Source organism: Falco cherrug, chromosome 1 (assembly GCF_023634085.1).
Source record: "Falco cherrug isolate bFalChe1 chromosome 1, bFalChe1.pri, whole genome shotgun sequence".
NCBI classification, from domain to species: Eukaryota; Metazoa; Chordata; class Aves; order Falconiformes; family Falconidae; genus Falco; species Falco cherrug.
In genome coordinates this window covers 116,234,523-116,258,625 of record NC_073697.1, presented here as the reverse complement: position 1 = coordinate 116,258,625, position 24,103 = coordinate 116,234,523, and the positions used below count along the sequence as shown (strand labels likewise).

General features: G+C 48.9%; 1 protein-coding gene and 1 long non-coding RNA gene across 6 annotated transcripts in view; one reads left to right on the top strand and one right to left on the bottom strand.

Annotated features, from left to right (window-relative positions):
* LOC102050245 (heparan sulfate glucosamine 3-O-sulfotransferase 3A1-like) overlaps positions 1-7,520 on the top strand; it is a 40,428-nt gene extending 32,908 nt beyond the window's left edge. The window contains exon 2 of the mRNA XM_055722767.1: positions 1,631-7,520. Within this exon, the coding sequence (XP_055578742.1) occupies positions 1,631-2,249 (619 nt within the window). The 3' untranslated portion in view covers positions 2,250-7,520. The remainder of the gene's footprint in view (positions 1-1,630) is intronic.
* The window catches only part of LOC114017393 (uncharacterized), a 198,440-nt gene continuing 176,617 nt past the window's right edge, over positions 2,281-24,103 (bottom strand). For 4 of the 5 annotated variants that reach the window (XR_008734253.1, XR_008734254.1, XR_008734255.1 and 1 more), the window contains one exon: positions 2,281-4,410. This is a non-coding gene — a long non-coding RNA (uncharacterized LOC114017393). Of the gene's footprint in view, positions 4,411-7,857; positions 9,111-24,103 lie in introns of those variants that run through there. The other variant, XR_008734258.1, reaches the window with a different exon arrangement.

Here is a 24,103-nt window from a genome sequence, read left to right as displayed (position 1 = left end):
ATGCACAAGATGCTCTCTCATACCCCTCAGCTTGTTTCACCTCCAGCTTGAATGTCCCAAATTCATGGAGTTTTGCCCAAACAGAAACTCTCAGCAAAGACCAGCAAAGATTTGGGTTCTCTAGGACCGTGTCTGCTCAGCCTCTATGTAATGTGGTTGTAAACAAAGAATTGCTTTAGGAAGGGTCAGTCCTCGCTGCCTCATTTGTAACGTAACGACTCAGCCTGGGGTTTGGTTGTTATTGGGTTTTTTAGCTGTTGTTGGCTTTTCATTGTTGCTTTTTTGATAGATGAGTTTAATTTTGCTGGCATATTGCACGGGTTTGCAAACCAGATGTTGCTGCTGCAAGATGGTAACAATAATGCGGGCAGGGAGCAGTTCATCACGGCACACGGGTGTCGCAACCGCAGCAAGGTCAAAGACGAGGGGTCAGGGCATGGGGGGGATGCGGGTCCCTGCTCCTGGGGACACAGGGCTGCAGTTGCCATGAGAACTGCTGGTGGCATGGCGGTGAATGTCGCAGGCACTGCAGCCACCTCCCATCCATCTCCCATTCCCCCCGGGAAGGACTGGACCGTTGGAAGGAGACCAAGCTGTGGGGAGAGAAGCTCTGCTGAGAGCCTGGCTGGAGGGGTGGGTCTGTGTAACCAACTGGTGACAGTGTGAATCACTGGTGTGACTCCTGTCTGGGGGTGATACCGAGGGTCATGAGAAGGCGAGGGGACGGGAAGTGGTGTAGCAGGCAAGGGGGAGCAAGGAGAGGAGCTGGAAGCACCCAGGAGGAGCAAACGGCTGCTCACGTGTTACTACACCTTCCTGGCTTGCCTTGTTTAACATGGAGGAGCTCAGGTTATCCTGCGGCCAAATCCCACGGTCCTTCAGCAGATCACACCCGACGCCTGGCCCAGGAGGGTTTAAACTCTCAGGGCAACCATGGAGCAGGATGGACCCTGGCCTGAGCCCCCAGCCTCTTCCCACTCCCAGCTGGGAGAGCCCGCGAAGCAGCCTGCGTGTAGGATTTCTTTGGGTAGAAGAAGGAAATCACTGAGGTCAGGGGGCTGATATTGCACATTTTTATGTGACATCAGTTTGCTGCCACCTTTAAAATACCAAAAGATAGAGTCTTACAGCCTGGCCCTTGAAAATCCCATGTGCCCTCCAGGAAGGGAGTGTGTTACTCCAGAAATTCACTGTTATTCCAGGGAATTTAAGCCAATGTACAGGAAACCCCAGCGTGGAGTGGGAGGAATTTAAAGGGATAGGGCATTAGGATTGTAGAGAAGTGCTGTGTTCTTACAGTACCATTGCAAGAAGGGAGGTGGGATCCCCTTCAAGAAGCCCCTTGGAAGCCTTGAATATGCAAAATGGATTTAGGGCTAATTCTAGGTAAATAGGCAGCCAAAGGCAGTGGGGAATCAGGAGTGTGTTTAGATGCTTTGCTGCATCAGAGCATTATGGGCCTCCTGACAAGCCACACACAGAGGAAGGAAAGCTGGGCTGGAGGCGTGAGGCTCAGAAGCATCCTGCCCCTGGTACCCAGGGCATCCCCAGAGCACTGCCTGCCCTCAGCGCCCCCCACCCCACCTGGGGGCATTCAGCTCTAATGTCTCCCTCTCTCCCCCTCTCTCAGGGACCTCATGCCCAGGACCCTGGAGGGGCAGATCACCATGGAGAAGACCCCCAGCTACTTTGTCACCAAGGAGGCCCCTGCCCGCATCTCCTCCATGTCCAAGGGCACGAAGCTCATCGTGGTGGTGCGGGACCCCGTGACCAGAGCCATCTCGGACTACACCCAGACGCTCTCCAAGAAGCCCGACATCCCCACCTTTGAGAGCCTGACCTTCAAAAACAGGACTACGGGCCTGATCGACACCTCGTGGAGCGCCATCCAGATTGGCATCTACGCCAAGCACCTGGAGAACTGGCTCCTCTACTTCCCCATTGGGCAGATCCTCTTCGTCAGTGGGGAGAGGCTGATCAGCGACCCCGCGGGGGAGCTGGGCAGGGTCCAGGACTTTCTGGGCCTCAAGAGGATCATCACCGACAAACACTTCTACTTCAACAAAACCAAGGGGTTCCCGTGCCTGAAGAAGGCGGAGGGCAGCAGCAAGCCCCACTGCCTGGGGAAGACGAAAGGCAGGACCCACCCCGACATAGACCAGGAGGTGGTGCAGAGACTGCGGGACTTCTACCGGCCCTTCAACATGAAGTTCTACCAGATGACAGGGCAGGACTTTGGCTGGGACTGAGGCTGAAAAAAATAATTTAAGAAAAGGAAAATATAATATAATATATATTTTTTTTACATATAAGTAGAGAGGGGGAAAATACAGAAAAAAAATAGTTGTGCTGAAACATGATTTGTTCTGATTTTTTTTCTTTTGTCACCTATTAGTTTTCTTTCTTATCTGAGAGATGAGGTGATGTGTCCGTCTGGAAGAGGAGGCTGTGAACAGCAACCTGGTCCTATTGACATCGCCTGCAGTGTGGCTGCTTCCTTCAGTGGGCCCAGGGTTTGGCACTGTCTCTGTAGAAAAAAATGCAGGTGCAAAGTTTTTAGGTGTCCCCAGGTCCCCCTCCAGAAGTGAAAGAGGTGCTTGGGGGAGTGCAGAGCCTTACTGGAAGGTCAGGCAAATTTTGGCTGGCAAATGCCATTTTAGACCGGACCTCATCACTTTTGGCAATGGAACAAAGGAGGTTTAATATCTAATTTGCCTTTCAAAACTTTATTTAGGGGATTTCTTTATTGCATGAAACCCTTGGTGAATTTTTTTTCATTTATCCCATTTTTTTTTACTTTTGCCCCCCCCCCCAAATCAAGCTCTTTTCATCAACCAAACTTATTTTTCATCTTACAGAAGCCAAAACCAATAATCCTTTGTTTTGTTTTGAGACAAAACAACTTTAGTAGCCAAAAGTGAAAGAAAACAAATTATTCTTTTGACTCCATGATGAAAATTGCCAGGTAGTCAAAAGGCCTCATTCACAGGAGCTGGCTCTAAACCAGTGTTCCCCGCTGCCAGCAACAGGGACTCCCTTCTCCTCCGCTGACAGCAAAGCGCTTTTCCCAAGGGGGCCCATCTGAAGGGATCTGAGTGATGGGCAAGGAAGGTCCACACTGAGGTGATGTTCATGGTACGTCTGTCTTGAAGGTGATGGGGGACCCACCATCCCACCACTCGTATGCAGGGAGCAGTTTCACACTGTCTGCTGGATGCTATTTAAACCATAATGAAGATTTTTTTCAGTTGGACCAGTCTTAAAAGAAAAGCAGTGGAGAAAGGGTTGTTTGGGGGGCGGGGGGGGGGGGGGGGGGGGGAAATGAACAAAAATCACATCCAGGAAGGGGAGAGAATGAGGAGAAGATGATGGAAGTTTTGTTGTCCTTGCCTAAAGGAGAACTGAGGGGGGAGCCAGAGCAAGAGCACTGGTTGTGCAGGGCTTTAAAAATTGTCAGGCAAAACAAATCTCCTTTATCACCTTTTTTGGCTGGTAAAAATGTCTCAGCGACGGAAATCTATTAGTGAACAGAATCTTGTATTACCCTGGGCTCATTTATCTGCTGGCTCTTTATCTACAGCATTTTCTGGACTATAGGAACACCTAATTATCACTTGGTGCTGTATAAACACAGCATGATGATGCTCTCTCTCTTGAGGCTAACTTTAAGAAGCCCAGATGGGGTAAAACAAACTAAGTGGGGGATCACCTGGTAATCTGGTTAGGAAGAAGCCTGAGGATCAAGCTCGCTGGCTGCCTGCACACTGGCCAAGATCTTAATAAAATCACAGCAGAGTGGAGATTTCAAGGAGTCTGAAGAGAATTGCATCCAAACTTACAATTTAACCCAAGAGGGAGTCATTTCCACCTTGGGCTGTCTTGCTTGACAGCTTAGGGTAACAGCTTGGTGCCTGCTCAACTTCACGTCACCAAGTTCCTCTGCAGGTGTTGAGCCACATCTGCTCCTGGCTGCCCTGAGCCGCCTCCTTCCTACCCATCCCCGCCTCCCTCCGTTCCTGAGGATGCAGGGTCCTGGGACCTTCCTGTCCCCTGGAAACACAAACCTACATGGATTTGCATGCATGACCCATTTCCCAAGGTAATTAAAATAACTTAATTAGTGTTGTGAGGCTCCAGGACCTTCTCCCACCGTTGTCATGCCAAAGCCTTACCTGTGTAAGCTGGTTTACCTGTTTACCTGGGTAAACATTTTACGTAACTGCCTCCTGCAAACACAGCAGAAAGGCAGATGAGGGACCACACAGACCCCCAGCAGCCTTTTCTCTTACCTGCCTCCAGGTTCATGCAAGAGGTGACATGAGAAAATCAGAGATGGTCCATCAGCTTTGGCTTCATTGTGTCATGGTCCCTCCCAGCATCGCTGCAGCTCATTGCTGGGGCTCAGGGCTTCTAAATCAGAAGAAGATGGAAGAGCATTGGGCTTTGGGTAACGGTCTCCCCAAAGTGTCACTGGAGATGAGGGGAGCAATCTGCTCCCTGCCCATGCTGGCTGGATCAAGGGGGAATGGACTTAAGGTGTAGCCAAAAGGATGGAGTTAATTATTGGGAAAACCTTTCTAACAGCCAGGTTTGTTGGGGCAGGAGTGGGGGATGGCCGTCACCTCTCCCACGCTGTGCTCTTCTGTCCAAGTGCAAAAGCCAAGCTGGTGGCAAGGACAAGGTGTCACTCATGGGCACAGCCAAGCAGTGCCAGCACTACCTACTGAGGCACAAAATCTGAGGTTTTCCAAGCTGCAAAGAACATTGAGGCATGCTGTCTCTTTGGTATTTCAAGGAGACTTAAGGTTGGGCTGATCTGTATGTGCCTTGGACAAGCTGTCGTGGTTTCACCCCAGCTGGCAACTCAGCCCCACACCACCACTCGCCCGCTCCCCTCACAGTGGGATGGGGAGAGGATCGGAAGGGTGAAAGTGAGAAAACCACGGGCTGAGGTGAAGGCAGTTTAATAGGTAAAGCAAAAGCCGCTCACACAAGCAAAGGAAAATGGGGAATTCGTCCACCACGTCCCATGGGCAGGAGGGGTTCAGCCACCGCCAGGAGAGCAGGGCTCCAGCACGTGGAACGGGGACTTGGGAAGAGAAACGCCATCACTCTGAATGTCCCCCCTTTCCTCCTTCTTCCCCCAGCTTTATCTGCTGAGCGTGGTGCCATATGGTGTGGGACATCCCTTGGGCCAGTGTCCCTCCCAGCTCCCTGTGCCCCCAGCCCAGCTGTGGGGTGGCTGAGGAGCAGCAAAGCCCTGGGCGCTGTGTGAGCGCTGCTCGGCAGTAACGAAACCACCCCTGGGGGATCAGCGCTGCTTCCAGCACAAATCCAGAACGCAGCCTCCTACGAGCTCCTGTGAGGAATATTAACTCTACCCCAGCCCAAACCAGCACACAAGTATAAATATCACTTAAGAGTAAGATTTAAAAAACCCCGTAATTATATCGCTATTGTCTCTCATACAGTCACATTCTGACTAGTTTAAAGCAGCTTTATGGCACTACAGTCTGTTCCTCCCTTACCGAGCCAGCTATAGCAATACTTAGCACTTTCATACAAATAAGTTTCCACAACTGCCACCAAACCACAGCATTAAACCCGTGTAGCTTCAACGTGCACACAAACCTATCGTATGTGCCTTTAAAAACCTCTTCGCAGCACATTGAACATAGCTGCATATGCCTACTTCCCCCAAAATGCTTGAATGTTTTACTTCCCCTAATTTCTGAGGGTTTGAATCCCTTGCTGCACACCTAGTAAAACTATTTAGGGATCTGAGACTGTAATTGATTTTTTTTTTGATCTGGGCCATAAGTATTTTTGAAAATCCCTCCACGTATGAACAATGGCTTTTAAAAAGAGGTCATGCAACCAAATTGCTTTGAACTCTAATAACATTTAAGCCTCTAAACTCTTTAGGCTTATTTTAAAATGCAGCCATGAAGTTTAGATTATTTTAACCTAAGAAGAATTGGAAGTAAACTATTGAAAACCGCACCCTTCCTAGTACTGAGCACGTATATTAAGAGGGGAAAGCAAACGCAGCTATAAATAAAAAAGTGACCTGTAAAGTTTGATTTTTTAAAGCAGAAAAATCAATACATTAATGATGAGTAACTAATTAGGTGTATTAAAATTCTTCTGGTTTCAATAATCAAATGTGCCGTCAGGCATTGATGAAGCTTAAGCTTATATACCATGCAACATTTAGATTTTAGAATATTTGTGTTAAAGGGGGAAAAACCGACCATTTATAAAACAGCCTATCAAGGTCAAGTGCCAAATTCATCATAAGGAAGACGTTTTCATGCTGAGGGTGGTGAGGCACTGGCACAGGTTGCCCAGAGAGGTGCTGGGTGCCCCATCCCTGGAAACATTCAAGGCCAGGTTGGACGGGGCTCGGAGCAAGCTGATCCAGTGGAAGATGTCCCTGCTCATGGCAGGGAGTTGGACTAGATGGGCTTTAAAGGTCCCTTCCAACACAAAGCACTCTGTGATTCTATGATCTTTGAGCAGAGAGACCTCTCCTTCACCCCCCCACTGCAGCACTGCACAGGCAACTTGGTCAATGGGCAATAGACCTGTGGGTTTGCCCAGCACCTTGCCCAGCCCAGCCCCACGAACCGGGCATCGCAGCCCTGGTGCACAGAAACCACCAGGCACAGGGGTGCTGAGCACAAGTATTTCCCCCAGTCTTCAAAAATCAAGCTGGTTTTTATCCACTGGTGGTGACATGCCTTGGCACAGGCTTGTAGAGCCCGCTGCAGAAAGGCAGTTAACGTGAGACCTCCCTCCAGCCCGCCGCGGCGGCTCGTAGCCAGACCTGAACTGTGGGAAGGTTCTTTGCGCTGTGTTTCAACTGGCCACACCTGGAAAATTTCAGAGAAATGGTTTTTTGCTTTTACCAGCGCACTTTGGCGAGACAAAAATTGGCCCCTCTGCTGCTGCGATTCACGTTGCTGCGATTTCTGGAAGGGCAAGGGCCGGGCTGCTAAGTCCACATTGTAGTTGGCGCCGATTTTGTGCCGTGGGGAATTTAATCAACTCCTAAGGAAATGCTGCCACCCAATAACTTACACAGTTAAAAGGAATATAAACACCAATGTGCCATGAAGATCAGTGTACAGGACTCCTCTACGTGGCATTCGGGGTGGTCTTTGGGGTGCAGCACTATGAAGTCAAATTTCCAGCAACGATTTGGCCATGCCTACCCTGCACTGAGTGATTTTGACTAATACTGATCCTTAGACTCCTCAGTTCTCCAACATACACACTAGCATACACAATGTTAGGTCTCCGGATTAGGAAAAAAAAAAATATTGCCCATTTTCTTAACCATTAAAAAAATTCTTATTCGTATGTAACGGTTTCTGGGTTTTCTCTCCTCCCTCCCCTTTGCTTGCTGATACTGTCATCCTTCTCCCTTTGGTGCTATTTCAGTATGAAACAGACTGATTTCAATTTAATTTAAGAATGAAAAAGCACACATTTAATAAAGTTTACGGGTACTGAGAGGCTGTGCTCTCTTTTTGCTGGCGGCAGCAACCTGGAAAGAATGGGCAAGTTTATGAAAAAAGGGGAAAACACAGAATTACCCACTTGTGTCTGATTTTAGTCTCCTAAACCTAACACGCTCCACAGCAGCTGGGGGGGCTCTGCCAGCTGGGAACTCCCCAGCGGCATCGTTGGCATCCTTTCCATGACCTCTTATCTCCCACTTCATGTTTCTCCAGCAACCTTCATGTCATACTCCTTTCTTTAGATTGGGAAAAAGAAATACACATGCAAAATCAGGTCTTTGTGGCTCCCCCCCCCCATCCCACCCTTAGCTGCCGCTGGCCCCACCACATCCCCAGTGTTTCACCACCAAGTCTGATGAATTCCTGCTTCCCCTGACCTGGCGGGAGAGGAACGAGCCCAACTCACGGTGTATTGCGTGAAACCCGAGGTGGAAGCAGTTCACCAAGAAATATATACAGCGGAGCAGCCCCCAGATATCAGGTTTTCTGTGTGGTCAAGTAAAGTGATATTCTATTTACTTTTTTAGATGTATAAACAGATTAAGTCCCAGGGAAAATATGCTCCCAAACTTCATAATATTTTATTAAACCGCTGAAGTTTAATATAATCTTTTGGCTTCCACAGAAAAATTTTCCATTTCTTTTCTGAGCACCTTTGATTTTATTTTCTTTTAATTACCGCTATCCGGAGTTAACAATGTGGGTTTTGCACTCCACCCAGCAAGGACTATCCAGATTAGAAGTGGGGAATTTTGCTGAAATACAGAAATATCTATGTGGTGGTAAGAAGTCAACGACGCCTGGCCGGAAAACTCTGGAGAAGCCAATGTGCAGAATGAATTCCCCTCCACCAGGCAATAACAAGGCTGCATTCCTCAATTCATAGTATTTATTACCTAAGACATTGGCCAGCCGTGGCTTTTGAAAAAAAATATTATACCTCCTTCATCTTTCGCCTGTCCACACCGCTGCACGGGGGCTGGCGCGCTGCTCAAGCTCACTCCATCCCGGAGGCAGCGCGGCTCATGGCTCCGTGGGGAAAGCTCTCATTCATTCAGGTCCAACGCTGCCCTCGGGCTTAGTACCACACCATGGGAATGCAGCCTCGGATGCGTCATCCATCCGGGTGGGAAATTGCTAGTGAAGTCCAACACCGTGCTGAGCCTCGAGCACACCGCTTGGCCTGGGATCTTCCAAATCGGATGACCAGAGATGTCCCAGGGACAGCCCGGCTTGTGGTGAAAGCAGCTGGGAGCCATGCAGAGCTCCTCAGGAAGGACTCAGCACCTGCGTTTCAGCATTGTTAAACAGGAATAACAACAGTAATCATAATCTCACAGTTTGTGGGACAATGGTGTAACTTCTGGAGGCCAAATTCGGTGGGGCATGCTACCCGAGGTCCTCAGTGCAGCAGAGGAACTTCAGATGCAGCTTATCAGACGCAAGGACGTCTCCCTTGCCAAACTGCTGCTACTTCCCCTCCCGCATCTCGGAACAGTCCTGGTGACGGAGGGTCTTTCTTCACAGACACACCAGCATCTGGCCTCTGCGAGTCCTTCCAGTATCGCTGGGGCAACAGTGATGCTGTAGACAGGATTAGACCTGCTTGGCCACGGTTTCTCCAGCTCATTTCTTTTGTTCTTTTCACCAACAGCTGTGATTTAGGGCATGTGAGCAACATCTAAAGGAAATGACTGAGAGGTATTGGCTGGGGAGCACTTACCCTCCCCTGTACAGGGCTTATGGAACAGAATCAATAGATTATCTATACTGCTTACCGCTGGAGACCCCCCATGGCTGGGTACAGAAGGGATGGCAATGGAGTGAAAAAATTCTCCTGAGAAGGGCAAGTTTAAGAGCACGGAGGAAAGCAGCCGAATGCATCTTATTGACAGGGCAAATGCAGGCAGGAATCTAATTACCTGCCTGTGCACACGCTGCCTCGTCAGCAGCTCACTGGGCTTTGCCAGGGCCCCAGTGGCTTCCCGGGTCCCACGGCTCCAGGGTGCACAGAGGTGTGTGTGCTCCCACCCCGGCTCCCCTCCGCCCACCGGGGCAGGCTCCAGCAAGGGGCAGGGCTGGGGGGCAGGGGAGGGCATCCGTATCAGTGCGGCATCGGTTCAGAGCAGCAGGGGATTTGCTGGATTGCCAGAAGCCATTTCCTACCGTTTTGTGGGGTTTTTTTAATCAGCCTTTCTGACTAAAAGAGCCTATCTGCTAAGCTCGGAGAGGGTCTGCTGTCCAAGGTAAAGCCACAGCCCAGGAGCCCGATTCAGGGGCACATCAGACACACTCCAGCCACCTGCCATGGGAATTCTGAAGACAGAACCAACGACATCACTACAGCACGATTTAAAACACCTCCCTGTGGTTCCCTGTAAATCAAAACCAGTATTGGCCTGAGACCGAACTCCTCTGTTTTCCACAATGAGAAGATTCGAGGTTAAATGAAGAAATTATTTGTGTGGCTACCCATGTGAGTTGCTTGGTAGGGCTGGGGCTCAGGACATGGCCAGCTCTGCCCCTGTAAACTGATATCGCCCCTGTAGGTCCTGGTTAGCCAGAGGTGCTGTGTGAGCCCGCCCTGGTCCGCAGTTACCCTGGCTGGCACAAGCTGTGCCGCCTGGAGCAGACGCTCATGTAGGAGGCATCTGGAAGATGTTGCTGGTGTAGTAATTGACTGCACATTTTCATCATCACATCTGCCATCAGGATCATACCTGGGCTTTTACTGCCACAGAAAAGCATATTAGTGGAAGATTTGACCAGTGTCCAGCCGGAGCCCAGCCCTGGCCGCAGCACCTGGCATGGCCAGATGCTGGGTGTGGATCCTGCGTCCCTGAAACAGAAGCCATGGCTCATTTTCCAGGCAGTGTGGGAATGTCCATCCAAAGGCAGAGTCTCATGCTTCAGCCGCCTAAACCCCTCTCAGACACAACGTGCCCCAGAGCTGGGGTGCTCACGGGGAGCTCACGGGGTCTGTGCTGCACACTGGACCCTCGGTGCTGCGGAAGGAAATGCCACGGAGCCTGCCCGGACACAACCACTGCCCGGCCAAACTGGCCAGGGGAATTCATCCTGGTGTGACACCCCCTATTTTACCAGCCTTACTGAAGAGAAAATTGTCATATGCTTCTACTTTTCAAGGAGCTGAGTTGTCCTTTAGATAGCAGCTGACAGCATAAATATACATGAGAAACAGGTTTTTAGTTCCTGAAAAATGTCTAAAAAATGTAAACAATTCTCAAGTCATATGGGGATAAACAGAATTTCAATATTGTTTATAGTTTAACAAACCAAGTCGTTTGGGTTCAGTCAAGCCAAGCATTTTGGATAGATAGTTTTTAAACATTTGGTTTCAATTCTCCCAAACCTTTAGCAAAGAAGCCCCATTCATGTTATACTTAGCTTACAATTCCAAATGAAAAGTATTATGGACTAGAAAACCGGATCTTTCCATTTTCAAAAAAGAAATGGCCTCAGATATTAGACCATCTTGGAAGACCCTTTTAGAAAAAGAAAAACCAAAAACATTCAGTCAAGAAGCTTATTGAAGCTGATCTTCTCCTGCTTAAAGTTTCTGTTTTGTTGAATTACTACTTCGTTTTGCTTGACAACCAAGAATACTCTATAAAAAAGAAAAAAACATAATTGTGACAAGTAGCATTTGTCAGCCTGAGAGCAAAAGCGTTCCCTCCTGGCCCAGCCCTTCGCCCAGCAGCATGCACTGCAGTATCCCTCCCCAGCACCGGCCCCGCTCCCTGCGCAGACGCCCTGCAACTGGGCACAGTGGAAAACAGAGTTCTTCAATTTCCTCTTTGCATTAGAGTTCATTAGGAAAAATCCAGAGGCCCCTCATTGAGCAACGTCTGCATTTGCATGTCTTCGGTGGATTTTAAATTATATTTTCCTGTAGCGTTGTTTTTGTTGGGTTTTTTTTTTTTCCTTCTCGTGTGTCTTTCCTGCACCACTGACGCTGGACTCCTTCTCTGCTCACAATTAATTCCAGAAATAATTTTTTTCACTGCTGTCACTGTCTCTCAGCTGGATGGCTCACAGGAATATAATTTGCTAGTTCTGTTGTTAGGAAATTATCCATTTAAGCTATTTGTTGGTATTAGTGATTACTCAGTCAAATTACATGGCAGTACTCCCATTCCCAGGCTGGATAAGACATCTCTTGGGAGGAAAGAAGGAGAAAATAGTTACTAACAAACTTGCATTTTGGACGCTTCACTGCCCCTCCTATAATCCATCGGATTGGATAGTTTCTTAAGACAGTATTTACTGTTAACCATTTGTAAACACCAAATTCTACTTTGTGATTGCATTCATGGAAATATCTGCAGATCTGGACTTTAAAAATTTTGAACTCACCTCTGTAACCATTCTTAAGTACAGCCACCAAGGGCTGGGATAAATAATGCAAAGGAAGACCAGGAAGAGGAAGAACTGCAAACACTAAACCATGCAACATTCGGATAGAGGTTTGCAACTTCTGCCTCAAATCCGCCCGTGAAATCCATGGCTGTGCCTGCCTGGTGGCAGAGGCTCGCTGTTACTGATGGTTTCACAAAAGTAGAATTCAGAGACCATGACAAAAAATTGAAGCCAAGTTTTGTATGAGCCTGTCCTTGGCATCAAATCCTTGCCCTCTGAATACACAAAGAAGGGATTCTGCACTTTTCTTCCTGAATGTCCCAAAAGGCAACAAAGTTGGGCACTCACAGTGCTGCGAAGCGCCCAGCAGCCAGAGAGCCCTGCGCGAGGCACCCCATCCCTGCCAGACCGAGGAAGGTTCGATCAACACTTTTATCAGGCTTTGGACAAGAAAATAAAGAGTTAAACCCCTCCTCCAAGCCTGTGGCGCCTGTTAAAGTACCTGATTTCCAACAAAGCATGAGTGGGAACTGAATCATTTTTCACTGCTGTGTAGGGGGCCAATGTGCCCCCAAACACCCGGCTATGGGAAGGGGCTCCGTGGGCTCACAAGCCCACCTGCCTATCCTCCACCGTCATGGCCTAACATGCCCTAAACATGCTCCAGATCTCCACCCTGCCTTTTCCTTCCTTCCCCAAGGGCCCTACCTCCCCATTTGCTTCCCAGCAGCATCCTGCTTCCCTGCCTGAGTACTGGCTGTCAGGAATGTTTCTGCTTGTCTCCACCCCTACAAGGCCCTCGGTAGCTTGTGCACCCACCAGGAAAACCCACCACAAACAAGCTGTTAGTTCTGCACAGCCCTTTAGCGATGCTGGCTGTTCCCAGCCCAGAGCCATGCTGCTCGCGGGGAATGCAGAACTGCATATTCCCAGCCCTTGCAAAGCTGTCCACTGCCCGAGACCATCCAGGATGCAGATGGGAAAGCAAATTAATTGGCAGACTGTGAGGCATCACCGGTGAACAGCAAGGGAGGCCAATTGCCCCTTGCCTGGATCCGTTTCCTTCTCGCAGGAGTATTTTGGCTTGTCTTCCTTTATCTGCTGGCTGCATCTTTAGACTCAGGGGAGGATGCAGGAGAAGCAGGAGAAGGACAAGATCTGAGTCAGTCATCCCCAGCCCCTTCTGCCCTGGAATGGCAGCACTGAGGCCGAACAAAGAGCCAAACAGAACAGCCTACTACTTGTTTTCCTCCAAAGGACCTCATGGTCTCACAGGCAACATATTACTTCAGGATATAGTCGTTGTCCTCTGATCCAGATTTCCTAGACAGACATGGGCGTGAGTTTGTGCACATGCAGGGGTGTTCGTGTGGGAGACTGGAGCACTTTGAGCCTTGGCAAGCCCTCTGCACATCAGAGAGTTACTGGTCTGAAATACAGGGAAGGCAACAGAAAAAAAAGACTCCCAGATGTTGCACTTGACTTTCTATCAGGCTCTTTGCTACCTGTGTGGCCCTGGCAGAGCACCGGGGCTTCTTGGATGCGAGCTCCCGTGCTCCTGTTGAATCCATCCCGAGATAGGGAGCTGGCTGGTGGTCAGAGAGGAGAAGCCAAGCTGCAGCTATTCCCTCCCTCCGCTCCCAACCCGTGGGCTGTGCTCCAGTATCTCTGCTGAGAGAAGGAAAGAAGTTTTTTACTGATTAAATGAAATAAAGTTTTAAGGGATGAAAGGGAAGATTCAACGGAGCTGCAGGTGGGGAGACGCTGAGTAACTGGAGTGCAGAAGATACTTCTATGAGGCTTGTTGTTGCAGAAATGTTATTTGTCCTTCGCACCCCTTCTCTGCTCCATTCCCAGCTTGGCCTTGGAGCACTGTGGCTTTTCCACCCCCTCCTCCCTCTCAGCCCCTCTCCCCAGGCACACCCACATCATCTCTGGGCACTGGCAAGCACCAGCCATCACGCTCGGCAGAGCTGCCCGCACACACTGCTCAGTAAAGGAAAGCAAATAGTTCTCCCAGTTATGGGTTTTGGGGATTTTTGTGCTCAGCCCTTGGCCACCATCCTTTCCTGTACCAACCACCCAAACCCAGAATTAATCAAAGGAATGAGCTTCAGAACATAAGAATTACTCTCTGTTTTTATAATCCCAGTTCCAATTTATCAGCATAAAACCGATCAGTTTCCTTTGGCTAGTCCCTGTTGGAAACTCCTTTTCCAAGCTCTCCTTCCCTTCCAGCACCACCACACCCATCTCCAACCAGAAATGACACCAAGAAGTCCTGCAACCATCCATACACACAGGATGTAGCTCCATCCTCAGCCTTAGCATTAGGCACTTTGCACCATGGTCAATTGGAAACAGAGACACTGAATCATCCTCCTTTTCTTTTTATATTACATCCCACAAGCACTGAAATGCAGCCAAGTTTGGGAGGTATCGGTAGCTTGGTGGACAGCTGATCTCTGTGAAGCGATATGCAAGCCAGCTCAGGAGAATACTGTATTCCAAGGCAACTGAAGCATTTTTCGGTTTTTACATCAAATTCGCTGCTACCTTTTGGCAGAAGGTTCTCTGTGCATAAGGTCTTGTTTGAAGATTCACGCTCTTGGCATCCTTGTGCTCTGTTTAGGTGCTGCAGAACTCTTTCAAGGCTGCAAGAGTTTGTGCATCATCCACATCAAACTACATCAAGTATAGCAAGATCCTGGTCACTTCTGACCCATTCTCCATGCTATCAAGCAGAGCTGAGGCCCATCCCCACCTCTTGCATTCAGCCGAGAGTGTGCTTCAGGTGAGACACTGATGGTCACCAAAGCCCCATTTGTGCATCTCCAGAGGTTTCTCCAGTATTTGAGTACCTCCCAAAATCATGCCAGATGTGTTCACTTCTAGGGACAGACACACACGCAGACCAGGCACATTTACCACTCTGCTGTTTATCTGTATCCAACCCCTTTTGTCCTTCCAGAACACACGCTGGTTATTACTACGGGAGCGCCATACCACTTCAAACCTCAAATGCCTTCTCCAATCCCAGGGGCTCCTAGACATCCTCCCTTTTCTCAACTTTGCCAGCTTTAAAAGAGTTTTCATCACTAGCCAGCAGTGGTTTTCACCACTAACCGTTGGGGTAGCTTCCCATACAAGGTATCCAGAATTTAGGTTGGGTCCCGTCTGTAAGGTCCTAGGCATCTCCACACTTTGAGATGTAGGCTGAAAAGCTGGAGGAGGATTCAGAGAAGACCCATGCGAATGGCTGAAGCCCTGGAAAGCCCTGGAAATCCTGCCATGAGTGAAGGAGCCAAGCAAAATCTACGTAGCTTAACAGCAACCTTTTCTCAGTCTGTAAGAGAAGAAATCCAAGACCTACAACGATCTGAGCTTGGACCAGTGCCTTTGGTCACTCATTTAGGTGCCTAAGTTTGATCATCTCAATCTGGGTTTAATCACCCTCTGTTGGCTAGCTGTGCTGTGGAATATGAATTAATTCTTCTATTTCTACCTCACAGTCTGAGACTTAATAGATGTAAATGACTTTACTCTGCAAAAACCACACGATGGGGGTACTGCGAGAATAATTCCCACCCACGGGCCCTAAGACTGCAAGACAGGCAGTCAAATAAAAGAGTAAATACAGCTTTCTGAAAAGAAATCTCAAAAAATAACTCTTGCCTCTAAGTCTCTGACTGTGGCATCGTTTTACAGAGGGGATTCCTGCACGGGGTACTTAAAGACAGGCATTCCAGCAAGGATAACCAAGGGGACAATGAGGTAGTGGCACTGGGCCAGGGCCAGCCACTGGTGCCTTTCCTCCTGGGGTCCTGTGATGGTGCCACAGCTGCGACCAGTGGGGATGCACAGAATTCCTTCACCATAATCTAACCCATCCGGGCTCCTCCATCTGCTGGGACCAGCCCTTCCCTCCTTGCCTTTGCACTCATTGAAAATGCTGTCCAGGATTGTACTCAGCAAAGCTTTGGAGCTGAGGTCTGGTCCATGCCATGGATCACTAACAGGATGCTCTCTGCAGGAACACTTGCTTCATCAGCTGTCAAAGCCCTGAATGTATCAAATGAGTGTCATTATCTTCATAAAGCCAAGTGCCAAAACTTTTATCAGCCGCTAACCTGAGAGGAACCAGAGGTATTTAAAGGCACCTTGGGATGACAGTGACAAGACGGCATCCATTCACTCTGCACATCTCTGGGAACCTAAAAAAGCTTTTGTGTCTGGTTGTGGAACAAGACAAATGCAACGCTTCTGGCACACAGTAACAGTCTGCCTCCCATCATGTACAGAGAGGAAGGGGGTCCCAGGCAACCATCAGTAGAGTATCAGGCCAAATACTCTCTCCTTGTTTTCCTGCCTGCCTGTCCCCATCTTCTGCTCCTTCCCTTTACCATTTTGAGGCTCAGGACCTACAGCAACTGGATTTCAGCAATCGCTCCTTGGTGCTATCACAGTAGGAACCTTCATACCCAGAGGAGCTCAGTGTTCAGCTGCTCCATAGGGCTGGGACACAGTGCAGCTGGGATTTTCAGAGGGGCTGGTGGGACCGTGAGCTGCTGCTGACTCTGAAGGGGAAGGACCAGGGGATCTGTGTCTCCCTGGAAGGTTTTCTGTTTCCACAGCGGGCTTTCAAAAACATTAACAGCCACAGCCAAAGAAGTAAAATGTCTATTTGTGGGTAATAAAGCCAGACAGATGCCTCCTGCACGCAAACAGCCAGTGCCTCTGAGACAAGAGGCTCTAAATAAATAATCAACAAATCCTAGAGCTGAATGCACAGTTGCTATTTGCATCATAAATAAATGAGGAGGCTTTTATTTACTCATTCTGGGGGCAGAGCACATAACAGAGGAGCTCCTCGGAGCTCCTACGCCGGAGATTGTCATTACTTCAGCACAACCATTTGGTTCCCACCAGCTGTTGGCTCCCGTGCTGCTCTTCAGGAGATGCACAGCTCACCAGTGAGAAGAACAAACACAAGGTCTCCATCACCACGGAGTGCTGAACTCCCTGCTACCCTCTCTCAGCGTGGCACTGGTGAGGTGGGGAGGACACAGAGCCAGTGCCCAGGAACACAGCTGAGCCACAGCTGTCATGCTAGCCAGGGAGGTGGAGGCTGGAGGCTCCATCACACCAGGAAGGTCTCTAGATCCACCAAAAGACAGCCAGGTTTGTCAATATTAGAGACATCTCACCTGATGGTAAACCAGCCTCCTTTCATGGTTCCGTGGGAGCACTCATACAAGAAATGTGTACGTTCTTCTCACTACCAAAGCTAGAGGAAATCATTTTCCATCAGGAAGCCATTGCACAGTTTGAGAAGGCCATGCTTTGGGCAGCACTAGGACGAGGAGCAGCCCAGAAGAAAATCAGGTTTTCTGATCAAGATAAACAGTCCTACAGTGGTGGAGAAAGGCCAGTCAGTAGCCCAGAACTCCATGAAATGTTTCAAGAAATAGAAAAACTCTACCAAAAAATATCAAACTGGAAAATTTCAGTTTCACAAGATGCTTTCTACAGAAGACACCTGCTCAGTACCTCCTTTCTCCCCACAAATTTCACTTGGGAATGCAGCAAACCACCAGCTGCTCTTTGTCTGAAGGAAATCCTCTATCCACCATCACTCCTCAGGATCAAATCTGCCCATGGACAAGCAACTACAGTGAAATTTCACCAGTCTTGCAAACAGGGGCAGGAGCTTGAGTGCTGATAACCAGCATTCAGCGTGTCATTCAACAAAAGCCAGATCAAACCAGAAAGAAGAAGGGAAGAATTCCCATTTCTTTTCCTTAATATCCCCAAAACAAGGAAAACAGTTAGTGCCATTTCTAAGGAGAAAAACCACCTTTTCAGCTACAAAATGTACCCCTGGAGATCCAACAAGCTGGGGTCTGGCTAGGTTTTATTTAGTTATGTATCAAGTGTTATTGATCCATTTGCTTCAAGCAAACCAGCAAGCGGTGAAACCTTTTGTGCTCTTTATATCCTGAAAATTGTGTTTTTTCCTTTTTGGGTTTGGGGATGACAAACAGCCAGAGCTCAGGGAGGCTCAGATCATACACATGCACCTTGACCCCACCCGTCAGCTGCAACAGCATCCAAAGCCTGCACTTCTCTTTTGGCTTATTAATAAAACACAACCTGGTTGTGTTTTATAAACACAATAATAAATACATGTAATAAAACACACACAGGGAGGTCCCATCCCTGGAGACCACGGTGGCTCCATGCCTTTTCGCTGGCACAAGGAGGCCGACACGTGGGCAAGAGGAACTGTAGCACAGAGCCAGGAACTGAATTCAAGCCTCACATCCGAAATGCAAGGTCGCCTTTCCCCATGCATCACTGTCCTGCAACTTCACGTGCATCTTTGGTGACAGGAGGCAGCCAGTCCTGAGCAGGTGCAACAGAACATCATGTGGAAGCCCAAACCAGACCCTTTAGGAACAATTTCTCTCCAAATAAGTTTGTTATCTCATCACTAACCTAGCTGTCTATTCACACAGCTATTGTATCAGCCATCTGATAGCCAAAATGCATTTCTATGCTTGAACGGTTCATTGCAGCATTTGTATTTCTAATGTAGCTGTGAGAAGACCACAGCTTTGTGCACTGATCCCACTGAGATGGTCTCCTCCTCTGCCTCCGCACAGGGGGTACCTTGGTCTACATGGTCCCAGCAAGAAAGGCCCATTGCCAGCCTCAGATTTGGTGCTAAGATTTACACCTCTTTCCTACAGGAATGTGAGCTGCTCTAGCACTCATCGGGCTGGCACCAAACTGCTAATGCTGTTCAAAATTAAGGCTGGTAGAAAAACGTGTCATACAATTTATTTTGCAAAGGAAAAGTAATTTTTTAGTGTGTGTGTTTTTTTTTTTTTTAAAGTTATTTCCTCTGCCCACACCACCATCACTCAATCTTCTTCCACCCCACTGAAATCATGTCTCATCTTGCAGAGGAAATTTTGATTTTTCATTGGAAAAAAGAGCCAAACAACCCTAAGTGAATTATTTTGGCACGAAGCCGATGGATTTCAGCTCTAACATATTGCCACAATACCTCCAGCATTAAGTACCCCAACCAGGGAACGGCAGCAGGAATACAGCTGCCATGAGGACGGGCAGCAGCACAGCCAAAGCAAACTGGTTTGGTTTTCCAGTAAAACAAGCCACTTTCCAGCTTACAAAAAAAGTTGGTTTACCTTCTTGTACATACACATTAGTGTATAGCCTCTTACTACAGAAGCAGGGTGGGTTTCCTATAGGACTTGGAGGGTTATTTATTGCCAAGGACAAGTAGATAATTCCACATGGTTAATGCAAGATGCTGCTGGCCCTAGGGGATGAGGTCCTGCCTCTGCCACTGAGTCTCTTAGAGTTGCCTTCGCCCCGGCATACCGTGGCACAGCTCCTGCTGGCTGCAGGAGGGCAGTAGGGGCCCATAGGGAAAGCAGCATGTACTCACGTGTGCAGCATGGCACAAGTGAGTGTTTCTCAGGCAGGAGGAAGGCTGGCTTGAACTCCTCCAGGGTGGAAGACTTTGCAGCGTTATTGATTGCAACCTTCAACATAGGCTGGGGTTTGTGCAGCTTCCTAGATGGTAACAAAAATCAAGAAAAAGCAAAATTTCACCTGGTGGCACTACCTGTGTCATGGATGGCACATGGGTGATGCATTTCAACCTAAATATTAAAGTTTGGTAGTCCTATAAACAACTTTAAGGAACCTCTGATAATGAGAAATGTCAGGAAACTTAGTAACAACAGAGATTAGCGCCCTGCCTATAGCACATTGTTGCTGCATCCAGCCAGCTTTTTATATATGTCAACAGCTATGTACAAGCTGTGAATAGCTTCCTATCTCCTCTAGCTTTGAGTCTCCAGCAACTTGACTGACTTCCATAGAACTGTTTTGGATTTACACTGGCTCTGCTGAAATCAGACTTGAACAGCCAAAGCAGACTGAGGCAAGCCAGCCCCACCGCTTGGAAAGCAGAAGAGCCGTGTTGTTGCTTTATGCAATGGGAGGGTAGAGGGAATGCACTTGGGATCTCTCTCTTTCCTTGGCAGAAATCTGCAACCCTCTTCCAGCCTGAGTAGAGCTGTGCTGATTTATGGTGGTGGGGCATCAGGTCCTCTGCTTGCAGCTCCACAGGATGATGGAGACAGTGCCAATAGCAGGGACCCATCCCGTTTCTGATCCCAGGAAGAATTAACTGCCCAGTTTAAGCAGGAGCAATGGCTTGGTTTTTCCAAACTGGATGGAAGATGAGCACACCACAAAACAGTGGGTCATACAAGGAGCATCTGCTAACAGGTACCCCCCACCCAGCCCCCACTAACCCAGTCTTAGCTGTGGTCTGTGAAGGCAGAGGTGGTTAGCACATCATCTGCTGCCTCGCTGCCTCTTCCACTCACCTTCCCACCACCAAGTCACATCCCTGCCCTTGGCTCCAGGCCCAGCCTTCCCCATCAGGCATGGCATTCCCAAGGGCTCCTCAGGGCATTCCCTAAATCCCCACTAATGGATGGGATTTTGACAGCAACATCGCCTTAAAATCCTCCTGGGTCTCCAAATAATTGTCTATGGTGTTTAGGGCTGCCCTTCTGTATACGATATCTCTAAAAATACACAAAGAAACAAAAGAAATCTGCTCCCCAAACTTTTCAAACCAAAAAAAAAATGACGTGATTAATTATTCTGAAAAAGGCTGTTTATAGTTTGGACTCCATAAAACAGAATGCCTGATTTAATACACTATCTGAGAATGTGCTGTTTTTCATTTCAGCACAATCAAGACCTAAATCTGTGTCTCCCTTTCCCTCATCTAAGCTGGAAATGGTTTTATATTCCATCTTGCTTTAAATTATACACATCAAGTTTATAATGGGACACGGTCTATTTTGTTGCCAAAACCTGCTCTGTAAGATCATCTATTAAACTGTATTTATTTTTTATGACAAACAAGAAAAATGACAAAACTGCTACCGAGTGTCTGCTAACGAGGACCAAATGCCTCCCCAGGCACCGTTCTTATTACAGGCATCCGCACAGGAGCTGAATTAACGTCCTCCCACCCACCAGCGATGGCCAAAGGAAGACACGCGGCTTTACAAACCCTGAGATCAGCCCCCAGGGGATTACGGCTCTTGCTGTCTGCACTGGGGTATGAGATCTGGGGTCAGGAGATGTATCCCAGTGGGATGCAAGCAAGGAAACTCAGCTCTGCTGGAGGAAGAGAAAAACAATTTGAAATAAGGCTATGGTAGAGACCCTGACTGGTGTTCAGCCTCTTGTCTGGGGTCAGGGCGTGGGAAAGCAAGACTGGTGGGAGAACAGTTAAACCTGAGGCTCTGGAGCTGGCAAGTGGGGAGCTGTCAGGGGCACAGGCTCCTCAGCATGTTCAATCCTCTTCCCGCATCCCCAGCTCCTGGGAATGAGACTCCCCCAAGGCCCGAGGGGGCTGTAGAGACCCCCAGCTGGAGCAAGCCATGGATTTGAGTCCTGATTCTGACCCCCAAGAAACGCTGGCCTAAAAAATTACCTTGAGGAGCACATTGAGCTTTCCAGATGAGCACTGGGCATGGGAAAATATCTTTCGCTCTCTGGGGCTCCACCAGACCCTCAAAACTCTTTTAGCAGCACAGACTTTAGGCAGGACCTTCTGCTACCCAAGAAGATCACCCAATCTGGGTGAAATCAAGCCATACATATCTCAAGATGTTGATCTTCACCTGACCAGAGGGATCTATGGGTCTGTAAACCAACATAAAGACAACCTAACAGTGTCCAACCTGCCTTGGTGCCCTGAAAAAGAGCATTAGGAACCGAGGCCCCGGGAAGCTACGAAGGCAGAGCCATGCAGGGTCAGGGGGCCCCCGCCATGCCCCAGCCCCTCAGGGCTCATTGCCTGCCCTCTGCCAGCAGCACCACCCCAGTGCACCCAGTGTAACACCGGTGGGAGCCCATCAGAGTGAGGAGAGGGGTGCACAGGGCTCTGTGACAACGTGTCAACATTTCAGGATCTGGGGCTTTATCAAATTTCTGAAGCTTTCCCTGGCAGCTACCAGAGCAACACAGGAGGGAAGGACCATCTCCAGGGTTCACTGTTCCCTGTGACACACCGTATCATCCTTCCTCTTAACTCATCATGCTCCAGAACAGGTGTTTTTTTTTTCTCTAAAATGTGCCCAGGCCCCTCCAGTTTTCACCTCAACTGCTTGTCAGCAAAGCAAATGTGACATGGTCCCTCTCCACCCACCTGCTGCTGCTCCTCCGTGCCAGCTCCCCGCTGCTCTGCGCCCCGGCCCCGCAGCATCTTTGCATCCCACCACCAAGCAGGGCAGGGCCAAGGCCATCCCCAGCAGGGTATTCCTTCCTTCCTTCCTTCCTTCCTTCCTTCCTTCCTTCCGCCCCACCCTCAGCTTTTGCATGGCAAAGGAGGGAGCTGCAGGTGAATGCAAAGGCAGCACTCCACCAGCGTGCTCCTCCGCAGGTCACTGGCACAGAGGATGTTGCTTTGACCCAACCACTCTTGACCCTGGTCTAGAAACCAGCCTGGGCATCAGGGCAGACTCAGGCCCATCCATTTCTAGTGTCCCTGTTTTATTCCTGGAGATGATGGCAACAAGATGACCCTCCAGCGACCAGTATAAACAGGCCTCCAGTAGTGTGGGGTGCATTATACAGGTACAAAGCTTTTCAGCTTTGAAGGAAAAAAGCAAACGCTGTATGGAGAGTGGAAGACCTCTTGGAGAAAGCCTTTCAGCCTGGTGTTTCATTTGCTCTGCCAAACACCAAAACAGTCCTGGGATTTTCCTTACGAGCGTTGACTTTGGAGGTTTCCCTTAGCTAAACGACTGCTTATTATGGCACTAAGCAACCGTCCTACCTGGCTCTTTGCCACCACCACGGCGGTGGCCACATTCAGCAATGCTTTGGGTTCCCCCATTAGAGGAGAGCAAGCCTGCCCATGTTTCCTTGGCAGGAAAGCAAGCTATGACATGAGATCTGTGGCTAAAAATCACCAGAAACCCAATGCTAGTTTAAATGACAGCTCCATTTATACTGCAGCGGTAACATAGAAATCCTTCCCCTACCATTCTGTTTGTTTATTTTTGCCATGCTAGTTGCTAGTGAGCACAACAGCAAGTTCTTAATACCAGGCATGGGAAAACATCACATTACAATAAATTCCTTATGTATTGTATGAATAGCTAGATACATGAATAATTTAACCATGGTTTAATCAACGTTAAACTAATGGTTTAATCAAGACCAACTATGTCATCTTTCCCTAAAAGAATTACAGACCAAGGATCTGGCTCTGGTTTCGCAGCACAGGAAGAACGCACATATCGTCAGTGACGTTTTAAATAAATTAATCATGCATTTTTTCATGGCACCAGCGAGGTGAGGGCTGGAGCGCATTAGCCTTCTCTTCCTTCTCTCCCTTCTCCTGCTCCACCCCAAAAGCCTCCTACACCCTTTCTGCTGGAACCACAGAGTGAGTTGGATGCGATGGAAAGGAGGTTGTGGAAGCAATGTTCCTGCCAGCCCCATTCTGTGCCAGGTTTGCACATGTGTGCCCGTGTCTGGGTGCCCTCATGTGCCTCTGTTGGGGTACACGTTTGCTGAATTGGGTCCGCACCACGGACCTGGGAACATCACCCAGCTGCAGAACAGAATGCAAAGCAAGAGGAGAGCTGGGCAGGAGCCCGGTGCTCCTGTGCTAAGCTTGCTGCAAAGACGGAAATACCACAGAAAATGCAAGAAAAAGGGATACAGTAACTCAGCCAGCAGCTGAAAACTTGGACTAAGCAGAAAGCACTGGCATGAGTGACCATAAGCAGGAGGCAGGAAAATCACAACCCTGGTGCAACGCCCCCCCCAGGCAGTGGGAGGGACTGGATGAGCCAAACACAGAAAGGTTCATCCATGAGCATTTGCTGGTCTCCAGAAAGGACCAGAGAACCATGACCCCCTCATTCTCTGCAGGAGCCCTCGCAGACTGGCAGAGCCCCAGCTACTGCTGGGCACTGAGCCCACCGGAGCTGGACCCAGTGGTCTCAGGGTTAAGCCAGGAGATGCCCATCTAAAGCGCAGCTGTGGTGAGCCATGGAGAGGATGGTTTGGGTGCTCAGTCTCCCCTCCCCAGCCACATCATCTGGCACGCACAGGGAACC